The 25,641-nt window shown below is 56.0% G+C and overlaps 1 protein-coding gene across 7 annotated transcripts; it reads right to left on the bottom strand.

Moving 5' to 3' along the window:
- Positions 1–1,197: 1,197 nt before the first annotated feature.
- LARGE2 (LARGE xylosyl- and glucuronyltransferase 2) lies at positions 1,198–25,560 on the bottom strand. 7 transcript variants are annotated; one of them, XM_027641907.1, is made up of 17 exons: positions 25,510–25,560; positions 19,862–20,021; positions 18,462–18,562; positions 7,752–7,925; positions 7,250–7,506; positions 6,773–6,855; positions 6,365–6,488; positions 5,756–5,927; positions 5,496–5,600; positions 5,116–5,228; positions 4,884–5,009; positions 4,586–4,741; positions 4,309–4,472; positions 3,763–4,041; positions 3,259–3,405; positions 2,896–3,091; positions 1,198–2,783 (listed from the first exon to the last, which is right to left on the bottom strand). In XM_027641907.1, the coding sequence occupies exons 4-17, from the start codon at positions 7,849–7,851 to the stop codon at positions 2,586–2,588; spliced, it is 2,220 nt and encodes a 739-aa protein (XP_027497708.1). In that variant the 5' UTR covers positions 7,852–7,925; positions 18,462–18,562; positions 19,862–20,021; positions 25,510–25,560; the 3' UTR covers positions 1,198–2,585. The 7 variants fall into 7 exon arrangements, with proteins under 7 accessions (XP_027497708.1, XP_027497705.1, XP_027497711.1 ...); XM_027641904.1 differs by lacking the exon at positions 18,462–18,562; XM_027641910.1 differs by lacking the exon at positions 18,462–18,562 and having other exon boundaries at positions 4,309–4,466.
- Positions 25,561–25,641: the final 81 nt, after the last annotated feature.

Here is a 25,641-nt window from a genome sequence, read left to right as displayed (position 1 = left end):
TTTTAGGTCTGAAAGGGGCTGCACTCAGTTCAGATAATCTCCTGGTTCTGACTCAGTGGGTGCCTCCCAGCTGATGCTGCCCGGCAGAGGGCACATGGAGACCAGCCTGAGCTGGGTTTACTTCCAAATACCTCTACCCTCTTAGGCACATATTGGGCTGACTGTCTAAATTTTCAGATGATCCTTCCCAACCTATTCATTCACTCAAATCTTCGTTCGCGAAGCCTAGCCATGAGTGAATGAAGAGGTTGGGAAGGATCATCTGAAAATTATGGTGCTCAGCCATCCTTCTACAGTGCCACCTTCCAAAATAACCATAGTCAGCATTTTTGTTGCCTCACAGCCATCAAAGAATCACCTGGAAGAGGCCTGCTCCATCCCGGCACTGTTCCACCATGTCTGTAGCAGCATCTAGCTGTGATCAACCCTCTTGTTGATTAGTGCAGCAGCAGCACGGTATGGGTGAGCTTTGGTTATATTAAACAAAAGCTGCCTGCTAGGGGCTGGTGGGGTGGAGCTGTGCATGGCTTCACTGTGATGAGCAATATCTTCCCAGCCCTTTCCCAAGTAAAGCCTCAACACTCGCTCCTGGCAAACCACCCTCATCTTCCCCCCTGCAGATGCAAGGCTGGTGGCTCATGGGGCCCAAGAGCCAGCTTTTATTCCCAACACTCTTACAAAGCCAAGGCTGTTCAGCAGAGAGCCTCACCTGGTCCCACTGCTTGCACTGTGGCCAGAGCTGGGTGCCTGTACTCCCTCCTCTGGGTGAGGAAAGGTCTTACAGGTCATGACAGAGCATCCAGCTCAGCATGCTGCTCTCGGGGATGAGCTGCAGCACCACCAGATGAAACTACATCCCTTCTACCTGGGGGCATTTAAACTGACTACCATGCCTAAACCGTGAAGCCCCATGATCCAGTTCAGGGGTGCTGGCTGTGCAGACTTGAGCCTAACAACCCTTTCAGAGCTGGCAGGAGACCAGTGCACCTGCCACTTGGTGACGCTGGCATTTCTTTTGCCTGCTGCTGCTCCTTGTTCCTTAACCCACTGTGCCAGCCCAACAGGAAAACATGCCAGGCAGAGCAAGCCCAGTGATGCTTTTCCACAGCCAAGGCTCAGGCTACTCCTCCATTGCACTCTTCCTGCTGTCTTCCCTCCAGGGGAAAAAAATTAATAACCAGGCAGTTCTAACAAGAATGTGAAAAAGAATAAAAAAGCTTTAATTTAAAAATTAAATTAAAACAAGGAAAAAAGCAAGAGGCGCTTGTGCCCTTTCCATACCCCGTGCTTTGTATGGCTCCTCTTAGTCACTCCCACCATGGACGGAAATCCTCACCCCTGCACAGAACTAGCTCTAGCTCTTGCAGCCCAGAGCAAAGCTAAGGAGAAAACAGCAGAGGCTGCAGCAGCAACTGGCCCGGAGAGCCTCCAGGGCCATCAGCAAAATCATCTTGGAGGAAAAAAGGATTAAAAAGAAGAACCCCAGACACCCTAATTACTGAATTCTTATGAGAAAAGTATTAAATAATTTAAACAGCGTGAGGAAAGCAATGCATCCTCTGTGCTCCAGTGTGCGATAGTGGTAGAACAGTGTCTGGTCAAGCTGCTCCTGGCACAGGGTTCCTGCCACAGTGCTCAGCTACGGTCTTGTCCAGTGTCAGTCGCATCCCTGACTGTTGATGGCAATGACTGCGCTGCCAGGAGCTGGGGAGGAGCTGGGTGGTCCCTGCCAGAAACTTCTCTCAGCATGCACTGGTCCATGAAGCTGCTGTTTTGCTCCTGGCCATGGTTCGCAGCCCGGCCCTGTGGGGCACTGCCAACACAACACAGGTCTGTTACCGCCACGGCTGCTCCCAGACTGGAGGTGCAGGTCTATTCTGGGAGTTCATTCTGGGGACAGCAGACAGCCTGTCCTGCTCTGGGAGCTCATCCTGCTCTGGGTGACTCCAGCACCACCAGTGCAGGGCCAACTCCACTGGAGACTGCATCCACATGGATTGGGAGTAATAATACTTCTCTGCTGTTAACCAGCCAGCCTTGATCTGGGCTTGAACCAGGTCTCTGACAACTCCTGGTACTCCCTGGCTGGAGCTCCCAAGGTGCTGGGAGGCTTCCTCTGAGCCTGCTCCACAAAGGGATGTTCTACAACCTCATCTCTCGCTCACCAAAGCCCCAGAGGAGTATGCAAGGACTGGAACTGGGACCACTGAGCAAGGGCAGAGCAGGGTACGGCACAGCTCTCAGGCCTCTGGAGGAGCCAGGCCTCAAAGTCAAGTGAGCTAGTGAAGACTAAGGAACCCACATCTACTAAAAGAGAGGAGGGAGGAGAGCTGACCCTCTGGCCCCTGGCATAAGGAGGTTCCCCTGTAACTCAGGAAGGCTGTGGTAGCTTGACCTCCAGGCACTACCTGTTCTTGCAGCTGATATCTTCCACCTTATCTGTGGGTATCCCTTTGGTGGGCTGGAGAGGCTGTGCTGCCAACTCCGTTCCCTCAAGCTGGGCTGCGGTGGTGGGCAGGGGCAGGAGGGAGGCCCTGCACCCTCCCAGTGTGCTGCTTATACCCCGCACCCACTGTCCCCGGGTGTCACAGGCTTCTCTCGGCAGTGAGGTATTTGAGCGCAGCAGCCCCATATCGCCGTGACAGGTCCTGGTGGAACTCCTCCCGCAGCGTTTGGAGGCAGCCCCGGTATCCTGCATTCAGGCGAAACTTGGAGATGTCGAAGCTGGGGGCATGGGGCATGTGGATCATGAAGGCATTGGGCAGGACCAGCAGCTCATACTCCTGAGAGGGGACAGAGCAACAGCATCAGCTTGGTGGTACCAACATGTCACTGCCTGGCCAAGAGCCCCCACACCCAGCGCCTCTGTGGTGCCAGGAGCAGCCCCTCACCCACCTGCGCATCCAGCTCCATGATGTGGGACACTTTGTTCCAGCCGAAGCCCACGAACCTCTGGTCATACCTGGGGCAATCTCGCCTCACTACAACGTAAGGCTCGAAGTCTGGCTGCCACACCACACGGTACGGCACAGTGGCCGTCCGCCACTTGGCGTAGTCTGTTGGGGCGTGGCCTTTTGGCCACACGTGGTACCTGCGGGGAGAGATGGAAACGAGACACTGGGCAAAGCTGGCAGCTCCCTGAGACAGGAGGAGGATGCAGGGGGTCCTCTGAGACAGGGTGCACAGTCCCAAGGCACAAGGGTACAAAACTGGCTTCTGCCAGCCCCCCTTGGATAGTGGAGCAGTTCCAGTCCCTACCTGAAGGTGTAGAGGGAGCCCATGTCCAGCATGGAGAGCAGCTCTGCTTTGGATTTGGGGAAGGTCAGGCGGTAGTGCAGGGTCTCAAATGCCGGCACAATGAGAGCTGCCTTCCTTTGGGGCAGCTCCAGCTGCTGGATGGAGTTCCTATGGTGACAGGAAGGGTATGAGGTCTCCCTGGCTGCAAGCCATGGTCACGGCCTCCTTCCTCAGCCCCTCCAGCCTGCATACCACTCCAAAAGGATATTAATGTCTGGACTATTTGCAGTGGTACCATGCAGAGGTAGGAGGAATGGGGCAATGCTCACAGCCACAGCCCCTTCCTCATCCACTGGGTGGATCCTTGTTCCTCTGACAAAAGCAAGGGCAGGATCCTGAGGCTGAACACAAAGGGAACAGCTCCCAGGCCTGCTGTTGAGGACTGCTGCCTAGGGCTTTTCCTGAAAATTCTGGTGCCTTGGGAGCCCTGCAGGTTGAGCTAGAGCGGGCTGGAGAAAGCCTTACCTGAGGTAATCGTAGAGGCCATACATAGGCAGGAAGTCAATGTCCGTCAGAAAGACGTATGGCGTCTGCGTGTTGGCCAAGGCCACATTTCGCAGGAGGTTGATGGGGTAGAACTGCCCCTCCTTGTAGACAATGTGGTAGGCGACATTGCGGCGGGCACTCAGCACCTCTGAGGCCTGGGCATAGCGCAGGAACTGCTGAGCCTCAGCATCTGACATGTACAGTGCCAGGCTGATGGGGCCCGCCCAGTGTTTGCAGATGGCCTCCAGCATCTGTAACCTGGGAAGCAGAGGGCAGTGCATGAGCAGTAGACTTGCTCTGTGGCAGCTTCGCCAAACCCAGAACGGGGCACCTGCCAGAGAGCTGCATGCCAGTCGAGCCCAGTTCAGGAGGAACTGATGCTCCCAGCTTGGAGTGTTGTTCTTCACTGCAAAATGCTGGTGTGAGGATAATGAGATGAGAATCCCTTGTAGCTCCAAAGCTGTGGAGCCTCAATGGAGGAGTGGAGATGGGATCCAACCTCCCACTGGTCCTACCAGCAAGTACCTGTCCATGGAGAGCTGGGCCACGAGGGTGACATCGGTAGGGTTGGGAAACGCCAAGAACTCGTACTGCAGGAAGAACAGGTGGATTCGGTGCTGCGTGAGGTGCTGCTGGCGGAAATCATAGCAGGGATCATCCTCATCCAGCTCCTCCAGCGCCTGCTGTAGCTGCAACACCATGAAGGTGAAAGAGAGCAAGAGCCCCACAGGGAGTTGGGGAGGCTGTGTGGTCTCTGCCCACCCCATGCTCTGGGGCTGGAGGCAGTCGCAATCACCCTCACCTGGTCCCTGGGTGGGCTGGGAAGACTGGCACAGCCAAAAAGCTCCCTGCGCAGCAGGTTCCCATCATACTCCAGGAAGGTCAGGTAGAGGTTACGGAAGAACTCCACATGCTTGTTCTTCACCCGCAGCTTCTTGGGTGAGTTCCAGTGGATCACCTGGGCAGTAGCGTGTCACCCCGTGGAAGGGAAGCCAGCAGCACCCAGTGCTCCCCCAAGCCCTCAGACCCCATGCTGACTCCCATGGACCTCCAGTGTCCTTCAGGCCCTTTACAGTTTCAAAGGCAGCAAACCCACCCACCTTGAGATCTGAAAGCTCAGTGTAGCACTGCTCTGAGCGGGTGTGATCAGAAAGCTGCACATTCCAGAAGCAGGGAAGCCGGTACACCAGGGATGGGTTCTGCTTGATCACTGCGTTAAAGATGTCCTAGGAGAGAGAAAGGTGAGTGCACAAGTGGAAGAGGAAGACCCCCCATGCCAGCAGTGCTGTGGGAATGCAGAAGGGCTGACCACCCCAGAGAAGGGACCATTACCTGATCGGCCAGCGAGGTGGAGAGCATGCTCATGAGCTCCCGCTCTGCCGTCAGCCGCCACATCTGCTCCCAGCCCAGGTGACGCAGACGGTCCAGCAGGAGCAGGATCACCCCTGAGTGCCAGAGAAGAGGGCACTGGGTCACTGAGGGAGCACCCAGCCATTACAGAGCTGGAGCACAGCAGCCTGCATTCCTTCATCCCCTGGGATATGCCGCTTCTCTGCACCCACCCACACTACCCTGGGATGCTGTAGCAGCCCCTTCATTCCCATCAGACCCTCCTGCTTCACCTCAGCCTTTCCCAGCCTCCCTGTGCTGAGTGTTGCCTCAGCTGGATGTGCCATGAGGCTGCAGGGCCCACCCTGGCAGCCCACACTCACCTGTGTTGAAGCCACGTCCCAGGGCCGGCCATGGTTTGTGGTTTTTCCACAGATTGCCCAAATACCAGTCACTTTGGTTCTCCACCAGCCCAATCACCTGCTTTTCTGAGGAAACAGAGGGCCATGGATGCAGCTCATCTTGTTATTGGTTCAGAGGGCCCAGGCAAACACACTACACTGGTTCTGTGGCAGGTCGGGACTGCCACCCTGAGCCCAGCACCCAGGCCCCTGCCAGGGCCCCAGGGGCACCCTGTCCTCACCAGAAAACTTCCCAAAGACAGCCCAGAGCTCGGCAATGTCAGTAGCAAAGGTGATGTCAGTGTCCAAGACGATGACCTTGGAAAGGTTGGAGGGCAGCGCCTTGGTAAGCGTCAGCTTCATCAGCCCATAGATGCCAGAGTAGTGCTTGTTGGGGATCCACGACACCTCTGGCTGCAAGGCAACACAGCTCAGGGTTGGGCACAGCCAAGCCCTTCCCCTGCCTGGGCAGGACAGCTCTGTGTGCCCAGTACCCCGTGCAGAGGAGGCCAGCAACAGAAGGGCATACGTTGCTGTGGAGCCAGCCAAGCCTGGAGCATTCCCTTCAGCCACCAGAATGCCCACCTAGACCCCAGTGTTTCAGTGCTCAGTGGGGGACTCAGCTCTGCCACAGAGGCAGTGCTACTCCAAGGGGCCTCCCCACCCCTCCAGTACCAGCCCTGTGCCCCTTTCTCAGCTGCACCAGCAACAAGCCCAGAAAGGGGAGGGGGTGAGCGACGGACCAGCAAGAAAAAGTTAATGAACCTCCATCTACTCTCCCCTCTTTGCTACTCCCCTCAACCCTCTGAACACTGGCTTGGGACAGGGCAAAGAGAAGGGCAAGAACCTGCCTTCAAGTCATCGGCATTGTAGAAGCTGACATGTACAGAAGGCACCATCCAGGACTGGAAGAGTGTCTGGAGGATCTGGTGGGCCACAGAGTCCGTGATGAAGTGAAAGTGGAGGGGGTTCTTCCTGCCAAGGATAAAAACAGCAGCACTCAGCACCACAGTGGGATGAAGAGGACACAGTCCCCATCACTCCCATCCCTCCCAAGGGACAGACATCAGCTGGAGGGGGGCAAATGGAGAAAAATCAGCCCTCTGGGAGAAACAAATCCCTCTCTGTCCCTCTAAGCAGTGGCACAGGGGCTAGAGAGGAGCCCTAGCCCCTCTCCCGCAGCATTGCCCCCTGCAGCCTGCAGCAGCTCATCTGGGAATCCCAAATAGTGGGCCTCTGGCACAGCACTTCCCCATTACCTGTGGAAGAGGATGGATTTCACCAGGGTGACCACGTCCCGGCTCGCGTTGTGCCCGGCACACACAATCGCAACATGCAGGAGCTGCCCAGAGACAAATGGTACCTTTTTGAGACTGGACACTCCCTCCTTTCAGGGACTGTCAGCTTCTCCCTGGGACCACACCACAGGGAGAGACTCCATAACCCAGCACATCCCCTATGGAAGGAGCCCCAGAGAGAGGCAGGAGTTCCCCAGTTCAGAAACAGGGACCAGGAGTCTGGCTGCCACTCTGCCTGTCTGGCCTCCCTCTTTAAAGAAGGAAGATGCCCTCACCCACTGACTGTGGCTCACTGAGCACCATGGAGAGCCAGGATGAGGCCCCTGCATGGCCAGAGCATAGGGAGAGCAGTGCCAGGTGGGCTGCACATACATCCATGCTCCACCAGGGTCCCAGCCTCCCATCCCACAATATCACTATGCCGGTGCCATCACCCACCTCACATTTGTGCACTGTCTGCTGCTTGGGGCAGGCTGTATGATTGCTCCTCTCACCCCTGGGGAGATCTCCATCCTCAGCAGAGGGTCCCCACTGTGGGCTGCCATCACTGCCCTCCATCTGAGCCTGGCTGAGCTGCAGGCGGAGCTGCTGATTCTCCTCCTCCACCCTGCGCACTCGTGAGGCCAGAGCCTCCCGTTCCACATCCCGGCTTGGCTGCTCGCCCAGGCAGGGTGGCAGCAGGAGGAAGCGGCCATCTGTGGAAGAGACACAGGTCATGTGATGGGCACGGCAAGGCCAGGAGGGCCCAGTGTGGATGGTCCCAGCTGAGAGCTCCCAGCACACCTCACAAGTGCCCAGCCAACATCACAGCTCTGCTCCCCTGATTCCTACAGATGTCCTTGGAGATGCCCCCAGCACCCACCCTAAGGCCTCATCCGCTGCTGCCCACCTCGTGTTGCACTTTCCCTTGATCCAAGGAGGAAGAGAAGGACCCACTCACATTCAAGGCTGCCCACAAAGAGGTAGAGCCAGGAGAGGAGGATGGCCAGGGTCACTGTGGCGAGCAGCAGCTTCAGCTTCGTGCGCCAGGAACGCAACATGGTGTGCCAGCAGGACACAGGTGGCAAGGATCAGGTGGGCAACCCGAGCCTGGCTGGCCCCAGCATCCTAGAGCCTGAGGGGCAGGGAAGCAGAGAGAGGTGTCAGCAGCAGCCTGCAACCAGGTGTCTCAACATTCCCCCAGCAGGACATCCCCCATTGCCTGCTCCCTCCAGGACAGCACCTGGACAAGTGCAGCGGCAAGACAGGTGCCTGTCAACACTCCAGACACAGCTTCTCCCAGCTGGCACCTTCCTGCCCTGTGCTGGGGCATTTACCCCCCCAGGACTTGTCCTGCCACCCTGCCAGGGCTACAAAGCCCGCAGAGGGGAGATCTCAAACATGGAGGGGGGTGGGGGTAGGAAGGAGGTCTCCAAGCCATTTCAGCCCAGCTGTGTGCCTTGCTCCCTGCCATCCCACAGGCCAAGGCTCCCAAGGGAGGGGAGAGGCAGTGCTGCGAGGCCTCCCCGAGCCGGGCGGTTCACGGAGCCTGCCCGTGGGAGGGAGCGCGGTCCCTCCCCCGCCGCCCGGGCAGGCCGAGGGACTGGGGCTGCTCCGGGCAGACGGCCTCAAGGACGCGGCGCGGGGCCGGTCGGGGCCCGGGGAACTCCCGCACCTAACACCGCCGCCCACTTCGGTGGCAAAGCCCGAAACGCTTCGGTGAAACTCGTTCCCCGGCCCCGTTGGGGCACGGGGCGGCCGGAGCAGCCCCCTCGCCCTGCTGGCGGGACGCTCCTCCGCGGGCTGAGCCCCGCTCATGGCTCGGGACAGGCGGAGAGCCCTGCCCCGAGACCCTCGGAGCCAGGTACTCGGGCCGGCAGAGACCCCAGGGGCAGGGCCACCCACCTCCCCCCGCAGCCTGGCCTCGCTCTGCCCCCCTGCCCGCAGCTCCATAACGAGCCCCTGCTCTCGGCGCAGCAACATCTGGAGGCTCAACAAAAGCTGCCGTCGGCATGAATGGGCCGGATTAGGGTCTGCTCCCCCTGCACACACCCCCGCTGAAGTCCATTGATGTGCAGATGCCCCTGGGGCCGCGGGGCCTCGAGCAGGCGGCGTGGGAGAGCACACCGGCCCCCCCCCCTCCCCGGGGCCCCTGGGGCCGGGGTGCAAGCTCCTGCCCACTGAGGGAATCGCAGCTGAGGGCGGATGGATGGCTCTGTCCACCTTCAGCGACGGCGGGGGCTGGGGCATGGCCAGCCCGAGGGAGCACGGCCATCCTAGCCCACTGGGGATGCTGCTGTGTCCACATGGCAGTGGGCATGGCACCTGAGGGCTGCACTCCTTTTCCTGGCAGAGAAGGGGTCCTGCTGGCATCGCAGCTCCCTGTAAGCCAGGCCCGGCCTTGACCTCCTTTTCTGCTCTATAGAGCAAGCCAAGCATGGGCATGGTGGGGAAAGGGGAGCTCAGACATGGAGCCCACCATGCCCAGGCACCCCTTGTCCTTGCCACAGCCATGGGCCATGCTGGACATGGCAAGGTCTTCATGTGCTGCTATCAGCCTGCCTCCCATCCCTCATGCCAAGCTCCACACAAAGTTTGGGGGATGCCCAGGCCAGGCAGGAGGGGCAGGGGAGCAGTGAGGAGAGATCAGGGAGGTCAGTCAGCACCCAGCAGTCTGGGAAGCTGAGGGACAAGGAAGCAACTTCAGCACAAACGAAGGATAGAGAAGGTGGTGGCACATGGCAGAGCCTGTCCTGCTCCTGCTTTGCCCCCATGGCCCCTCATTGCAGAAGTTGTACTCTGTCCCCAACCTGCACGTGAGCACACTACCAGAACAGCAATTTTGGGAGCCAGGATGGGACCAAGCCAGCTTCCAAAACCTCTCCCAGAAGCACCCAAGGATTCCATCCATACCCCCCTCATAGCACACCCATCCCTCCTGCCACCCCTTGTCCCGCTCCTCACCTGGACGCTCGCCTTCCCCCCAGGCAGCGATTTCCTTACCTGCCTCTCCCCTTGCCTCCCTCCTCAGCGCCTCCCCAGCCGGCTGGCAGCCCACTGCTGCTGCTCCCTCCCGGGGCTGCTGTTCCCCGTCCTCCCTTTACTCCTCCCTTCCAGATCTGACACTTCCCCCCCTCCTCCCCGCTCTCAAACCCAAGCTCCCCCCGCACGCCCTGCAGGCCCCCCTTCCAGAGGAAGAAAGAACAAACAAAACAAGAGATTAAATTCGCTTTCTACTCAAGAGCCCCCAGCGCCACAGGCACGGAGTTGCTCAAACTAAATTCGGAGGAATCCATTCTCCTTCCATCCCCCTTCCTCCTCCCAGGCCTCAAATACCCTCCTTTACTGAGATAAGGGAATGTTAGGATTATCTACCCCCTACCCACCACCCACCTCCTTCTTTTCTGGGGCAGGTGCAGGAGGCTTTGTCCCGTCATAGAGAGATTTCAGGTGGCTCAGGACAGCAGCAGAGCCACCCCGTCTCCCCATGGCTAGCCAAGAGAGGCTGAATGGCCAGCCCAGGACACAAGTACGGCGAGGGTGGGGTGCAGACCTTCTGCTACCCAGAGCGAAGAGATATTGGCCACCGTTTGAGCACTTGCCCCTTACCTGAGAGGGTTCAAACCCCACCGTAGATTTGAAAAGGAAAGAACTATCCCCTCGATGTCTCAGACTTGCCCCAGTCACCGGGAGTGAGCAGGACGGCGGCAGGAGGCCGGGGCTGGGAATGCTAAGCATGCGGAGACAGGCTCTACCTGCAGCTTCCCCGCGCCCGGCCCCGAAGCTGAGGAAAGGCGGCAGCCCCTGCCCGGGGCTGGAGCGGAAGGAGAAGCCCCTGCCGGTGGTGTCCAGTGCCGCGTGTGCCTAGAAGCGGCCCGGTGTGCTGGGAGGAAGCCGCCACCAGCAGCAGCCAGAGGGGCTGGGTTGCAGACCGCCTGCACGGCGCTCCTGATGAAATGTAAATTGCCCCTCCACCCCACAGCCTCGAGCGAGCCGCGGCGGGCCCCGGCCTGCCTGCGCAGCCACAGCAGCACCTGCAGAGGCACGGGCAGGGGCCGAGCCCCGGGGCAGGGGCAGGCCGGGTGTGCGCCCAGGCAGCCCCCAAATCCCTGCCCTGGGAGGCACGTTTACCTCCCGCTCGGGCAGCTCCCGTTTGCCTCTGCAGAATCCCGGGTACAACAGGGACTAGATCCTCAGCAGCGCCCTTCTGCCCTGCCCGGCTCAGCCCCGGCAGGGAGAGGAAACCCGCGGGCTGCCCTGCTGCTCCTCTGAGCCAGCAGCTCCCCAGGGCAGGAACCCTTCCCTTTGCTCCCCCACCGGGCCCGGGGCACATGGAGCTCAGCCCCCGGGACCGCCCTGCCCCGTCCCATCCATCATGTAACTAGTGCTTCAGCTGAGACAGTGGCCACGCAGGGCTTCCCCACGCTCTGGGAGAGGAAACTGCCTCCTGCTTCGGCTGACCACCGCAGCCTCTCCACAGCTTTTCCTGTTCTCCATAACTTGCTTGCTCCCAGCACCAGACCCAGTGTGGTGAGACCCAGCCAGGCCCCTACCAGCCAGGGCAGGAACGGGTAGGCTGTTGGGGAGCACAGACACGGCAGAGGCAGTTTTAGGATATTCACAGGGGTGGGGAAGAGATCACAAGCCAGAAGGCAGCTACACAGTCTCTCCTCCTCCGTGAAACATTAAAGGCACAGGAGTTCCTAGGCAAGGGGCACAGTGGGTACCAGCAGCTGTGGCACAGCATGCAAGCCTCCTGGCTCTACCCCTCCCTGCAGTCATGGCACTGAGCGTCTCTGCCCTCCCTCCTCAGTCTCCTTGCTCATGCCAGACAAGTGCAGCCAGCAGTAAGACGAGAGGTTTCCCAATACTGCCGGTTTTCAATCCCAGCACGTGGGTGCGGGGCAGAAGTGCTGTTCGCAGCAGGTTATCCGCCCTCCCCCACATTCTTCCCAGCTCCTGCTTCAGCAGTGATCAGGGGACAAGGCAAATGGGACAGAAAGAGGCACCTGAGTCTCCTTTCTTGCTGGAAGAAGCTGACAGCAAATGCCAGGAAATGGGCACGCAGGACCCAGGTCTTACCTAATGCCTGGACACCCTGCATCCAGTGACAACAGGACGATTGCCAGCGGACAGGGAATGTCATGCCAGCAGAGCTGGGCAGCTGCACAAACACCAGTGCATGCTCACACCAACCTCTGAGGTGTGGGCAGGAGCCCAAGGCTTGCTTCCTGCTGGCCACCCCTCCGTGCACAAGCAGCCTTCACTCCTGGGACAGTGCTCTCACCGTGCTTGCCCCAGGCTCCCCCCAAGAGCTGCCCATGTGCTGGCACTCCACTCCTCCAAGATACTCTCTTTGTAGGACTATGGCTCAGCCTGGTTGGCCTTCACTCTTTATGGTTCAGTGAGTGTCAGGTGAGCAATTAATGTTTAGGGACAGCTGGCAGTGGGAACTTCAGCATTGCATCAGCATGTTTCCTCCAGCCCTGCAAGCACAGAGGAGAGCAGCCCTGTTTTCCCATAGCACCAGCTGGCAGCAAGGCCCATGGCAGGATGGGCGTCTTAACCTGTTGTCTCTTCTAGAGCTAATGTGCACCTGCAGAGGGATGCTGAGGCACAGCTAGACTGCAGGTCCCAGGGCAGTGGCCCAGAGGGGCACAGGGACAGCTCCAGGCTTGCTGTCCCTCTACTGCCTCCCCTCCAGGCACTGCAAGTCAAGAGGTAGCCTGGCTGTTCCCCATAAAGAGCTGCAGGACAGCCAGCAGAGGAGTGACTTCATGGAGCCATGCTGCCTGTTGTCTTACCTAGCTGTAGGCAACAGAAACTTCAAATCCTTCTCCCCTGTCTCATTTTTGGAACAGCAACAGTTTAGCTGACCTGCTTAGACTCCCTCAGCAGAAGCCCAACACAGCAGCTTCCTGGGCTTGCAAAAGATGAGGAAGGGCCTGAAAGCTGTGGCAAGTGATTCAAAGCCAGACTGGCAACTCACCTTGAAGGTAAGACTGGCACCACACTTTGATGAGAGGCAACTGGAGATGATATCTTTTGCTCTTACAAAGAGATGGGAGGGGACAGGCTGGTTCCTCATTCAGCAGGTCACCTTTAAAGGATGTACCGCAGCATCCATCTGAGAAAGTGCCTTATGATTCAGGGTCACCTCCCTGTCCCCCTCCCCATGGCTAAAATGCTGCCACTTGAGGGGGGCTGTGCCAGCCAGCAGATACCACACAAGCAGTGCAGAGCGGGGTAGCTGCAGGAATTTACAGAGGCAGAATGGAATTTGGCCAGAAGAACAGGATTAAAACCCATGCTCTGGATTACCACGCCGTCCCTCCCTCCCCAGTCTTATGACAAGCAAAACTTAATCGAGAATTTCACCTTCATATTTCCCTGCAAAGAGCAACCTGTGGCAAAACAGCCACCACATTCTAGATGTGGGATCAAGCAGCACCTGCAGAGTTGTATACTAACATGTGAGCTCTAAAAGAAGGAAGCATCCTCATTTCCCCCACTGTCCCCAACACCACCAAGCTGCAGAGATAATCCTAGAAAGGGTAAGATCCTCCTGGGGCAACATGCAGCTGCACCTCAGTTACAGCTCATTCTCAAACTCTCCTCAGGCCTGTAAGATTATCACACACACAATCCTGCCACTTCAAGTTCAGTTTTGACCTTCTGCAAAGGTCATACTGAAAAGTATAAAGCTTCTCCTTCTCTGGCAGAAGCATAGCACTTGGGGAAGAGGAGCAAACAGTCTCTGAAGGCTGCTGAAGTTCTGAGCTTGGCTGAAGTAGGGATTTCCGTCACCAGACTGTTTCCCTGCTTCCAGAAGAAACAGGCAAGTTCAGGCTGGGTCTGATACAGGAACGCCATTCTGCTTACCTCTCCATGTCTGAAACCCCAGCAATGCATCAGGGAGCAACTCCTCTTAGCAAGGACTCCGACCACGAGGCCCTGCTAGACATAGTCTGCTTTTGCAAAGCAACACTGCATCCAGTCTCCCTGTCCACAACCAGGCGCTGCATTCAGCTGCCTGGCAGAGCCCCAGCAAGAGAGGGCTGTGCAGGGCACATGTGAGGAGTACAGTGCCATAGCAGAGTGTGCAAGTGTTGCGTAGGAGGCTTAAGCCTACCAGACATCCCACAAAGCTTACAAGCTGGTCAGCTGCATTTTGCCACAACTCTCAGGCAAAGCAAGAGGGGGCCACCCAGCTAGCAACACAGTCCCCAAGTGCTCTCACTCCTGTTAGGCCCAAGAAGAACTTGGAAGAATCCAGCTGGCAATAGCCCTCAACCATGTCTGTGGGGGCAGTAGGGCAGCAGAAAGCAGGGTGCTGGTTTTCACTCCTCTGCATGTGCTGCATCCCTCACTGCAGCAGGAAAACAGCACGATAGACCCTGAAAGCTTCTGTGTGAGCCGAGCTACAGCATATTTGCTATATTTGTTCAGGACACCCACCCAGACATGCCAACACTACCAGCTGGGTTTCACTCCAGGCTAGAACTAAGGATCACCTCCCAGGAACCAAATCACGCCTTGACAGCAGGAAGCCCCTCACCCAAGGGCTGTCTAACCCTTCGTCTGGACATGGCTCTGGAGCAGCCCACATTCCCCCAGCACTCAGCTATCCCTGTGACCACAGTGCCAGGCTCAGGCTGAGCGAGCACTGTGCATGTCCATACTGGTCATGGGTTTCCCACTTCAGCCTATTTCCTGCACAGCCTGGTGGTGTAACCAGAGCTGCACCAGCCTGGCACCTGGAGGTGACCTCTGCGCCTCTTCCCCCCATGGCCTCTGCCAGTTTGCTACTGAGACCCCCAAGAAACTCAAAGAGGAGGTAAGTGTTCAACACACTGCTTCCAGCTTTACCTCCCTGCACTACAAGTTGTTTGATGCCAAGAGGATACTCGGCAGGTGAAGTATCAACACCAACTGACCTTTTTCTGGGCCTGATGAAGCACAAGCCTAACTGACAACAGCTGCTCTGACACTGGCACAGCGTCTACAGAGTCCTGGATCAAATCCATCCACACGCCTCCCTAGCCAGCACAGCCTGGCATAGGAGGGACTAGGCCTGGGCACTGTGCAGCGACATTACTCAGGGTAGGAGGACCTCAACTGCCTCTTGAAACAGGAGCAGCATCGAGGCTGATCTCTAGTTCCCTTTCCCTCTTCTGGGATTAGGTTTCTACAATCTGCATTTTTGCTGATGTCTGTACTGCAGCTAATGGCCAGCTCTGGATCCATTAGTTCACCATGTCCTGGTCTCCGGATGTGCTCTGGGCATCAATACCTGTTCACCCCTGCCATTTTCTGATGCTTTCACTACCGTGGTCTTGTGGCAGACAGCAGTTCCTGGGGTCAGAGCCAAAGAGGGTCAGCAGCTACAAGCTCCAGCTTTTATCCAAGTCAGTAAGCCCTCCACCAACTCCAGCCCTGCCATCAGCACAGCTGGAACACCCAGCAGGCATCATGCCCATATAGCAAGGGGTGGGAATTTCATCCTGTGAAGTACTGACACCCCAAGTTTCCAGCTAGCAGGGTCCATTTGCACAGACTAACAAAAGATTCCACCCCCATGCCCCAAATCTCCCTTTTCCCTTGAAATGCTCTTGAGCAACCTGCACCAGGGGCTGCCCACTGATGGGTAGGGGAGACCATATCCCACCACATCTGGCCAAACCTACCCCCCAACACATGCCTATAGAGTCTCCATCATCTCACGCAAAACTAATTAGGTTAATTACAGCAAAAAAGAAGACAAAGGGACTCCAACAACCTCAGATCAGACTTTTCTCTGCCTGGAAAAGTTCACAAGCAGTATGACACTGTCCTCCCTGCCACCTCTGAGAAGGTGCCAGGGGCATGGCTGTGAGCCAGGCCCTCAGGTGCCTGCCATGCATTGTCACCAGCAGAGCTGGGTAGGTGTTTTCAGCTGAATAGTTATTGATTGAAAACTGCAGTTTCCAGACAGCTCAGACCTATTTCCTCTTTCAATACAAGTTTTGGACAAGAACAAAATGCTTTGTTTTCCAAGCAAAAAGTCTCATTTTGCATTGTTTTGTTTGTAATTGAGCTGTGTTACATTCAAAAGAAAAGATAAAGGGTCTCTCAAATTTGTCTATGTTGTGGTTTTTTTCCATCCAGCTTTTCATTTTGGGCACTAAATCAAGCAGTTAGTTATGTGTTCAGCTCTGCTCTCCAAACAAGCTGAAATCATCATGAGCCAAAGCTGGAGCAGCTCTGCCCAAGCAGCAGTGCTGAGGAGGTGCTGATGTTTTTTTGTGCTGCAGGCTCCTTTCAGGCCTTAGCTCGAGCTCCCTCGGGACTAGCAGGCACTCACCTGGGAAGAGGAGAGCAGGGCCCTCAGGTGCCCCACTGAAAGGGAATCCACCTGTCCCACTGAGCAGCAGTTCAGGACACACAAGGTCACCACCCCTGCTGGAAGGACATGCTAGAAGCAGGGCTTCCCATGCCAATTGCCCTCCACAGTGCAAGCACAGAGTCATAGACTATCTTGAGCTGGAAGGGACCCACAAGAGTCATCGAGTCCAACTCCTGGCTCTGCATAGAACAACCCCAAAAATCACACCATGTAACAGAGCATTGTCCAAACACTTCTTGAATTCAGCCAGACTGGGTGCTGTGACCGCTTTCCTAATGAGCCTGTTCCAGTGCTCAACCACTCTGTGGGTGAAGAACTTTTTCCTAATATCCGACCTAATCCACTGCTCACACAGCTTCATTGCACCATAGTCCCTCACTAGTCCTGCTGGTTCTTGTGACGAGAGCAACTGTTCCAAATGCCATCTTTTGGAATGCCAAACTGTAGTCTGGCAGCCAGGAACACACACAAGGCACCTGACAAGGAAAGGCAATTCCTTCACTTCCTCTGCAAATCCCTTTTTCCTTCCAGAAAAGCAGCTCTGCCAAAGGGGAGGATGCTGCTCACAGAGAGCCACAGCTCATGGATGCAGCCTGGTGCCTCTTCCACCAGACACTGGCCCAAACTGGGAACTGTGCTTAAGCAGCCTATCTTTCTTGTCCAGAGCTATTCCTGGCATCAGTGCCCTCAGTGCCCAAGCAAGGCTGAAAGCAGAACTCATCCACACAGGAATGGAACAACTGCACTATAAATAGCAAAACCAGAATGGCTCAGGATAGGTTCTAAAAATCCCAAGCAGCAATACTGCCATCCACCCAGGGTGCCCTGGACACTTTGTAAGACCTGAAGCGATTCCTGAGCTACAGAGAGGCTTACACATTGCAACAGTGTGGAGAAAAAGCTGCTGTTCAGGCTAAGACAGCAAACTTATGTACACAAAAGCATATGGGGCATTTTGCATTTTGGAAATGAAGTAGTGACTAATAGGGGCAAAAAAAGGACAGGAAGTAGATCCCAAAGGGGAAGCAGTTCCTAAAGCCAGGCAGTGGAAAGGAGAACACTCCTAAGACCCAAACTCCTTACTAACCATTCCCAGCACTCCCCCTCCCACTTCTCTTTGTGTTTCCATTCCTGGGGCTTCTCGCACTGCTGAACTAAACCCTGAACTTGCACACCAAAGGACAAAGGCAGGGAAGAAACAGCATACCTCAACTCAACCAAGCAGCAGATGAGGGGCTCAGGACAGAAGTTCACGTTTCCTACAATCCACAGCCATCTCTGTGCAGCACCCAGCCTGCACCAGGAGTCAGACAAAGGCATAAGAGCTCAGCCCATCCTGTCACCATCAGGGTCAAGTTTCCCTCCTACTTCTAGGAAGAGTCTTATCCTTTCCACCACACTTGTTCTCACTACTCCTTCTTCCCTGCTCGTGGCTCCATCCAGATTCACAAATACTCCACCTTCCCCTTCTCAGTGACAGCATATGTCCTATCAAGGGATTTCAGCCTCCACAGATGAGGATAGGACCAGCCTCATGCAGCACTGCCAGGCACCAGCCTCCCACTCTCAGGAGGGAGCCCTGCTCTTCCAGCAGTGCTGCAGCATGGCTCACTTGGGCATACACTGGGAATAAGAGCACAGAAAAGACTGCTGGGAAATTGGGAGAGGGGTGTATGCACAGGGAAGGCACAGACCTGAACCAGATCATCCAGTATATAATCACAAATGCACGCAGGGAAGCAGTTGCTTCCTCTGACAGAAAGGTTGTTTTTGTTAGAACAGGAAGACAGCACTCAAAAAAACCCAAAACAAAAACACCAAATCCCTGCTTTATTGCTCCTAGAACACCAAAACCAGACAGAGCATAAGAAGCAAAGACACCCAGTGCTGACTACAAACCCACCTTGAGAATTTTGGAAGCCCACAGCTCACTTTGCTTCCCCCCGTGACTCTCCTCTCACCCCTCACCCTTCCTCCTCTGCACAGCAAACAAGGAGTGGTAAAGGTCTCAAGTTTAGCCAAGTTTCCACTCAGGGAACAGAAGCTTGATAACAGACTGGACAGGATGTGAGCACCCATTGAGGAAAAGGATTAGTAACCCCCTAATCTGCACATTTTGGAGTCTAAGCACTTTACTCTGCTCTTTAGTTAAACCATGGAGTGCAAAGATTGCCAGAAGTTGGAGAACACGGAGGAAGAAGGAAAGGAAACAGGCTGTGGCTTAAAGGCTGTTCCTTGTGGCTTAATTGCAAAAAGGGGGGCATCACTAGTACGGATGTATTTTACCTTAAGTGCTTTATACCAGAGCTGTTGAGCATCCTATTGCCTTCCCTGATCCAATCTATGGGAGGGTTGAGGTCAGAATGAAGGGGAAACTGTGCAATGGCCTGGGGATGACAAAGGATAGAACAAGGGGATTCATCAGACTGGACAAAGCTTTACCTGTGGCAGCTTTGTCTGGCTGGCCACAACTCCCTCCTGAGTTCCCTGCCTCCTGGGAAACAATACAAGCACCAGAGCACGTTTGTCTCCACTTCACAGACCTGTCTGCACAAAAGGGCCTTGTTCCAGCACTTATCTGGCTCCAAGGTAGGGAGGGGCCGGTGCCTCACTGCCCTGGCACCCAGGCAGGACGTTCAGCTCCATGCCAGGCTCCTTTGGATCTGCCTGGCAGGGGAAAATTTCCTGACACAGGTAAAGAGGGAAACCTTTTACCACAGTCCATGACAAACAAAACAGTTCCTGTTTCCCTCAAGCTGTGCTCGGGCCCACTGTGCCCATGCTGAAAGCAGGTAGCATGCCTGAGCCTCTGGAAACTACCTGAGCAGTGAGGACAGGAACCCCACAGCACAGGGAGAAAGGTAGCTGGTGCCATAGCTGGAAACAGGAGTGCCAGGGAATGGCCTTGCCTCCCAGAATGCTCTGCCTCCAGCTCTGCCCCACCAGACAAAGGCAGGGGGGTGCATGTGTGCAGGGGCAGCCTGTCACTCCTATGTCCCTCTCTTCCCTCACTGCTATTCTTTGGAATTCCTCTCTTCTGTTTGCTTTGTTTCAGACCTCAATGAACAGGAAGAAAAGGGAAGGAGCCTTGACAAATCCGATCAAGGCACAGACATGCTGAGGCTCCCTCCTGCTGGCATGCCAAACCCTGCACTAATGAGGGGTAGGGGAGAGAGAGATGGCCACTGGAAACAGTGGCCTCACAGAAACACTTGAGGTAAAGGACAGAGGGAAAAGAAGCTGCTAGGACAGCTGCTGATAGCACAAGCTCCCAATATTCAGAATGGGGGTCTTCCCATTTTTCCTGCCCCAGGGAGCTTTTTCCAGCTCCTCAGTCCAGGTCCCAGTAACCTACTACCCACTACACTAGAAACAAGCAATAGAACATAGTAGTGCCTGGGGAGAAGGATCCAGACATGCACACTGAAGTGAACAGCCATAGAGATGGAATCACACTTTATTCCAATGATTCATGTGGCAAATCTGGTCCTTCCCTCCAGAGAACTGGGCTATGGGGGGCTTACAAGTGCCAATGCTTGTGTCTCCAGGATCTCCCCACTGGTCCCAAACACCCACAGACTCAGGCCCTTCTGCCATGCACTTATCCTGTTTACCCATTTAGAAGCACTAAAACAGAAAGGAAGCACCAAATGTAAATGATCTGCTTAACACATATGGTAACTAACCTTTGAAAGCTGCCAATGTTGCAGGAGTAGCTGGGAACAGCTGGAAAAGTTGGCAGGCCCTGGTGGTGGCTGTGAGGACTCCCTTTAACCAAGGATTCACAGTCTGAAGGGCAGATAAGACATCTCAGCTGTACTTGAGGGGTTTGGAGCTTGCTGTCACCTGAAACCCAAAAGACAGTCATGTGAAGAGCCACTGCATAAGAGAGCTCTGGGGACAGGTCCCTGCACAGCCAAGAGTGTCACAGATCAATGGCACCCAACACCTTGGTCCTGTCCCCTTCGTCCAGCCTGTCACAAAACACAGCTCAGTGTCACCCAAGGCTACCCAGACAGCCCATGGGAGAATGACTATTTGAGCACTGCATGTTCTAGTTGCAGATCACTGCACTGTCCCGTAGCACGTTCCCCACCCACACAAGGAGGACTGTACACGTGTCCCTAGAATTGCTGGCAAAGCCACAGCCACTGTATTGCATCGCAACACACGAGTCTTCACACCAACTCTTCAGCAGGATGAGGAGCTGGGGGAGGGACACAAGTTCCCTGGCCCCCTCCCAAACACGATAGCAGTAGCGAGTGTCTACCTTGTGAGGCAATGAAGGGATTAACTATCACATCCAGTAACCCGAGCCCCCGTGACATACCCTGGGCAGCCCCATAATGGGAGTTAAGAAAGTCTTTCTAAATAGATGCACACAGGGAGAGAAGAGGGGTAAAGTCAGAAGGGAGAGAAAGCAGGCAAAAACCACCACACAACTTGCACTGCAGAAAGCAGAGAGGTTACTCCTCCTCAGGAAATCCTCTTCCTCTGTTGGGATCTTGCTCCAGCTCCCACAGAGCTGGGCACACACATTTCACAACTGCAGGGTGAAATGGATAAGCCCTTCTCCCAGGAGGCTACAAAGATTATCGTCTTGTTATCAGGAGAAAGCCCAAACCAGAAGCACAGTCACACCAATATGCTGAGGCAAAGGAATTAGAGAAGAATTGGGAGTTTTGATTTAAAGCCCCTCTATCCACACATCATTGCTTCAAGATGCAGCAGGAGCAGGACCTTAAAAGCACATAAAAACCTACCAAAAGCATCTAACTGCTCTGTCTCACCTGTTTTAAAACCCCAAACAGAGAAACAAGTGTGCAGTGTGCTGTACTGTTGCACCCCTCCAGGCAAAGCAAAACCCAGGCCAGCCTGGCACAGCACAGTATGACACAAGTGAGGCAACACTGATCCCTACAAGAGCTGGAAACAAAAAATAAAAACAGCTGCTATCTGAACAGCGAAATCCAGCAACTCCAACAATGAAGTACAGCACCACAGCAAAACTCTCCTTCAGCAACAAAGCCTGACACTATTTTTGCTTTGCAAGTCTCCCTCAGATTCTGGCTACATAGTGGCAGCCAGTGAGAGGACACATACAGATCCTATGCGCATGTCAGTAAACAGACATCCATCAGGAGATGGATGTCTAAATATGTCATTCCCACTCTACCTGTCCTGATCTGTCAGCTCCTGCCTCAGACCAGGTCTAAGAGTAGAACCTCAAAGATGGATACTTCTGGAGCAGGGGGAACAGGATATGAACCAGGATGCCAAACCCTCCTGGCACACATCCCTTTTACAGGCAAAATGCTCTCCCTTGTGCTACCAGAGCTTTGCATTTCCAGGGAGCACTTCAGCAGGTAAGAGCCAAGTCACTGGCACCCACACGGGACAGGAAGCAGAAGCTGCCTGCAACACCACCGAGTAGTTTCAATAGCAAAGAGCTGGAAAAGCAAAGGCCCCTTCAGCAGAGCTAATACTGAGTGGGAATGCCAGGCACGTGCCTGCCACGCACAGTAGTGCTGCCCACTGGGATCCACCACAGCATGACTACCAGCACCACTGGGACAGCAGAGTTCCCGTTCTCACATGGCAGGAGCCTCATCTCCAGGGTAGAGCCCACGTCACACAGGTGAAACCCAGCCACCAGCAATTATTTACACAACACTGTGCACAGGACCTGCAAGACCTGGAGACTGGTGGGACTGATCTCGAGGTGTGCTGCCTTGTCCAGGTGGGGTCAGGGGAGCTAGAGTAAAGCTGGCGAAAGGCAGTTGCCTCCCACCCTCCAAAAAGCAGTTGCAGTGTCCTCTCCCTCAGGGCCCAGCTGTATCTCTCCCTTGGAGTGTTTCCATCAACTCAGGCCACCAGAGAACTGCGTGTCCAAAAGTTTTTTCCAACTGCATCACATGGTTATTAAAAGACATGGCCTCTCCTTCTCAGCCTTTGGCACAGGCAGATTTGAGTATTACAGGAGAGAATTCACATTGCTAATGAATCAGGGAAGAGAGTTATCCAAGTAACAATCCAGGGCTCTAAATGGCTTTCTGGAAAAGGCATCTGGAGGCAGGAGGCAGTCACCATCTCGCAGCAGGGCTCTGCACACATTGCCAGCCATGTTGTTCCTCCTGGGAAGCCAAAAAGAGTCTCTCCAGAGATGTCAAGTCTGAGCTAAGCTGGGAAGGGCAGGAGTACACTGACAAAGATCAGCAACAAAATGCCTCCAAGTCAAAATATACATAAAAGGCCCCTTAAGCTTGTTTGACCTGGGTTTCCCTTCCCCTCAGACTACTACTTCAAGTAATAGACCTGTCAGCAACTCAGTTCAGGAACTCAAGGATTACATCCTTGAGTTCATCCTCTGCCAGCTGCTGACTTTCCAGACCCCAGGAGGGCTGTCTGAGATCAGAGGTACAAGCTGCTCAGAGACTAGTATGCTTCATTGCCTTTGTCTTCTCATTTGGACAGAGCTTTGGAGCTCTCCTGAAAGGTGTTGGCTTCCAGTGGGATACCATGAGTGAATCAGGCCTTCCATTCTAGGTAGGGCTCATGTGACAGGGACTAAAATACTTCCTGACATGTCTCAGTCTACAGGTTATTTGGAGCAAGTAATAATTTATCCCTAGCTATCCCAAAGTATGTGCTGAGCTCATCCAGAAGCAAAGAAAATACATGGCCAGACCATGGAGTTGGAGCTGAGAAGGGCAGGAAGGGATGTCCCAAGGAGACGGGGCCAGAAAGGCCGCCTCAAGCTTCATGAGAACTGCTCCCTTCTGATCACATTCGGAAAGATCCACATCCCTGAGCTCATATTGCCAGGCTCCTTCCCTCCTGACAGTGGAAGGACAGCAGGAAGACACGAGTGGGGAGAATATCCTCTTCCCACCCCAACTACTGATCTCCCAAGACAAAGCCAAGCATCATTATACTGAGTCTATTCTCCCACATCCTGCTCCCCAGCTCTAACGCTGGCAGGTGCTGTATGAAAACGTCCTCACCCACCCCAGCACCCTGAAGACATGTTTTGAACAAGGCTTACTTGGGATGAACTGCCTTAGACCCATGGCAGTACTTTGCCTGGAGTCCAGCTTCCCAGAAATGGTGTGGTCTGGTGGATCTGAGCAAAGAGTGAGACTCTGGCAGCCAAGCAAGCTGGACTTCAGCACTGTGCCCACAGATGGGCTGGCAGAATGTTTGCTTTTTTTTTGGTTTACTTCTTTTCCTACCATTAGTGCTGAGCCTGCACCCCTCATCATCAGAGCATTGGAACTATTTGGCCTCAGTTATAGCCAGTGGATTTCCAGTAAGCACAAGTCCTCAGCACCCAGACTAACAGTAAGCACTAAGGAAAGAGCTGCTCAATGATCATTCCAGGCACCATCAAGAGAGAAACTAGCCACTCAACCCAGCCTTTCACCTTCTAGCCCCCCCCCCCCACCATGGGCACTGTAAGCCAAGGCAATTTAAGTCCTGCCCAGTCTCATGGGCTTGCTGCTGCTCTGAGAAGCCACCCCTCCTACAGTGCTTCCTTGCAGCCTATTTACCATAAAAAGGCGGTATGATGCTATTCAAACTGTCCTCCAAAATCGTGCACTGTAGGAAAGAGATGAACCAAAAGCGACTTGACAGTGGGTGGGAGGTGGGGGCAAGGGGTGAAGAAGTGGCTGTCAAAATGCTGCTTGCTCAGAGACAGAATAACACTATCTATGCTGTTCAGAGTAGCCCAAGGACTTTGTGCATCAAGCTCACCTCTGGCTGAAGACAAGGTGTCTTTGGCAGTCTCCTAGGCAGCCGGCTCTCAGATTGCTGTCTGGCAGAGCTAGAGCTTCTCCTTGAAGGAGAGCAGCTCTGTCAGTCTGCACTGGATATGCCCCTAGAGTCACCAGCAGCACACACCTACTCTCAGCAAGCTCTGCTCCAGACCTCTGTCAAAGGCTTTGGGTGCTATCTCACCCACCTTTGTCTTACACTAGCAACTCAGCCACCGTGAAAGGCAGAGAAGCTCACAGGTAGCACGGCAGGTAAATGGAAAGTTGGGTCTAATCCATGTGATTCTGACTAAAAAGGTTTGTTTAGCGCCAGACTGCTTGCCAGCAGTATCTCGTGCCCTTTTTGAACTCAGCCTGCTGGAAAACAAACCCTCGGGGGAAGAGGAAAGAGAGATCAGGAAGGATAAAGTGCCTGCCCATGCAACTGTAATTCCCGCCGAGGAAGCCGCAGGCACACACTGTGCCCATTGTGCAGAGGTAACTGGACAGGAGGAAGGAGGGGTAGCTCGGCCCAGCTCTGTGCGCACCCGGGAGCCCTGCGAGAGGCCCAGAAACGCCTCCTGGCCCATGGGTACCGCCGCTGATCTTTGCCCCGTCGGCGTGCGGGGCCAGGCCCGGCTGCGGGCGGGGGCCGCGGGGCGGGCAGGGGCGGCAGCCTGGACTGAGCGGGAAGACGCTCCCGGAGGAGCGGGGGGCAGAGCCGGAGCATGGCACGGAGGGAGGGCGAGAAGCCACGGTACCGGGCAGAGGCTGGAGCCCCCTTCTGCAACAGGCTGCAGCCCGGCGGGCCCTGCGCTTCCTCCCGTCTGCGAAAGGGGGTCGGAGCTGGTGCGGCGGGGCCGTACGAGTCCTGCGTGGGCTCCGGGAGAGCCGCCACTGCACGGCCCGACCCCGGCCCTTCTGCTCCCTCCTTCGGCCCCCCCGACACCAGATGGGGATAGACATTGCCACGTACAGACAATAGGATGGCAGCCCCCTTTCCCGAGGCCCCCCGACCTTTCCCAGCCTCCGGGGCAGCGCCTCCCCCTACCCCGCACCCAGCGGGTGGGCACGGGCCGCTCAGCCCCCCGAGCGGAGAGGGGCTGCCCCTGCCCGGTCGGTCACACCTCACCCTTCCCCACGCAGAGCCCTCGCCAGGTGCAGGGCGACGGCTCTCCACTGCCGGGCAAGCAGCGACCCGGGCACGCCCGCGGGTGCCCATCGGAGCCCCGCCCCGCAGCACGCCCCCGGGACAGGGGCTGCCGTACGCCGCTCCCCGAAGGGTGGCGGTGGGGCAGGCACCGCGCCCGGTGCCCGCGCTCGCTCCCCAGCGCCACCGGGAACTTTTTAAGGGTGCCGCAGCCAGCCCCGGTAGCTCCCCCGGCAGCCCGCACCCTGCCACCCCGGCCCGCCAGACCCACGCGTGGGCAGACGCCGTCCCCGCCGCGGCGCTCAAGGAACGTGTCCCTCCCGGGGGCCCCCCAAACCCGCTCGTACCCCGGCTCCTCACCCTGCGGCAATCGCGTCCCCCGCTCGGGACAACCCCTCGCAACCTCCCCCACGGCCCCAGCCCGCCGTACCTGCCTGGCTGCCGCCGCCGCCGCTCCTTTAAACCCCCGCCCCGCCGCCCATCGCCCGCTCGGCGCTCGGCCCGGCTCGGCTGGCCGGGGCGGGGCGCGGCGGGGGCGGCCCCGGAAGCAGCGCGGCGGCGG

The sequence above is a fragment of the Corapipo altera genome, unplaced genomic scaffold (genome assembly GCF_003945725.1).
Source record: "Corapipo altera isolate COAL_440 unplaced genomic scaffold, ASM394572v1 23b, whole genome shotgun sequence".
In the NCBI taxonomy this organism is placed as follows: Eukaryota; Metazoa; Chordata; class Aves; order Passeriformes; family Pipridae; genus Corapipo; species Corapipo altera.
Note: the sequence above shows the minus strand (reverse complement) of the source record. Positions and strands in the feature narration are given on the sequence as shown.

Bases quoted from the DNA above. Each gene is read 5' to 3' on its own strand.
- LARGE2 (XM_027641907.1), bottom strand. From the start codon at position 7,851: ATGTTGCGTTCCTGGCGCACGAAGCTGAAGCTGCTGCTCGCCACAGTG. The intron at 4,742-4,883 runs GTGGGTGGGTTT...GCTACTGCCCAG, and splicing joins CTGAGCTTTCAGATCTCAAG to GTGATCCACTGGAACTCACC. The intron at 4,473-4,585 runs GTGAGGGTGATT...ATGGTGTTGCAG, and splicing joins CCAGCCCACCCAGGGACCAG to CTACAGCAGGCGCTGGAGGA.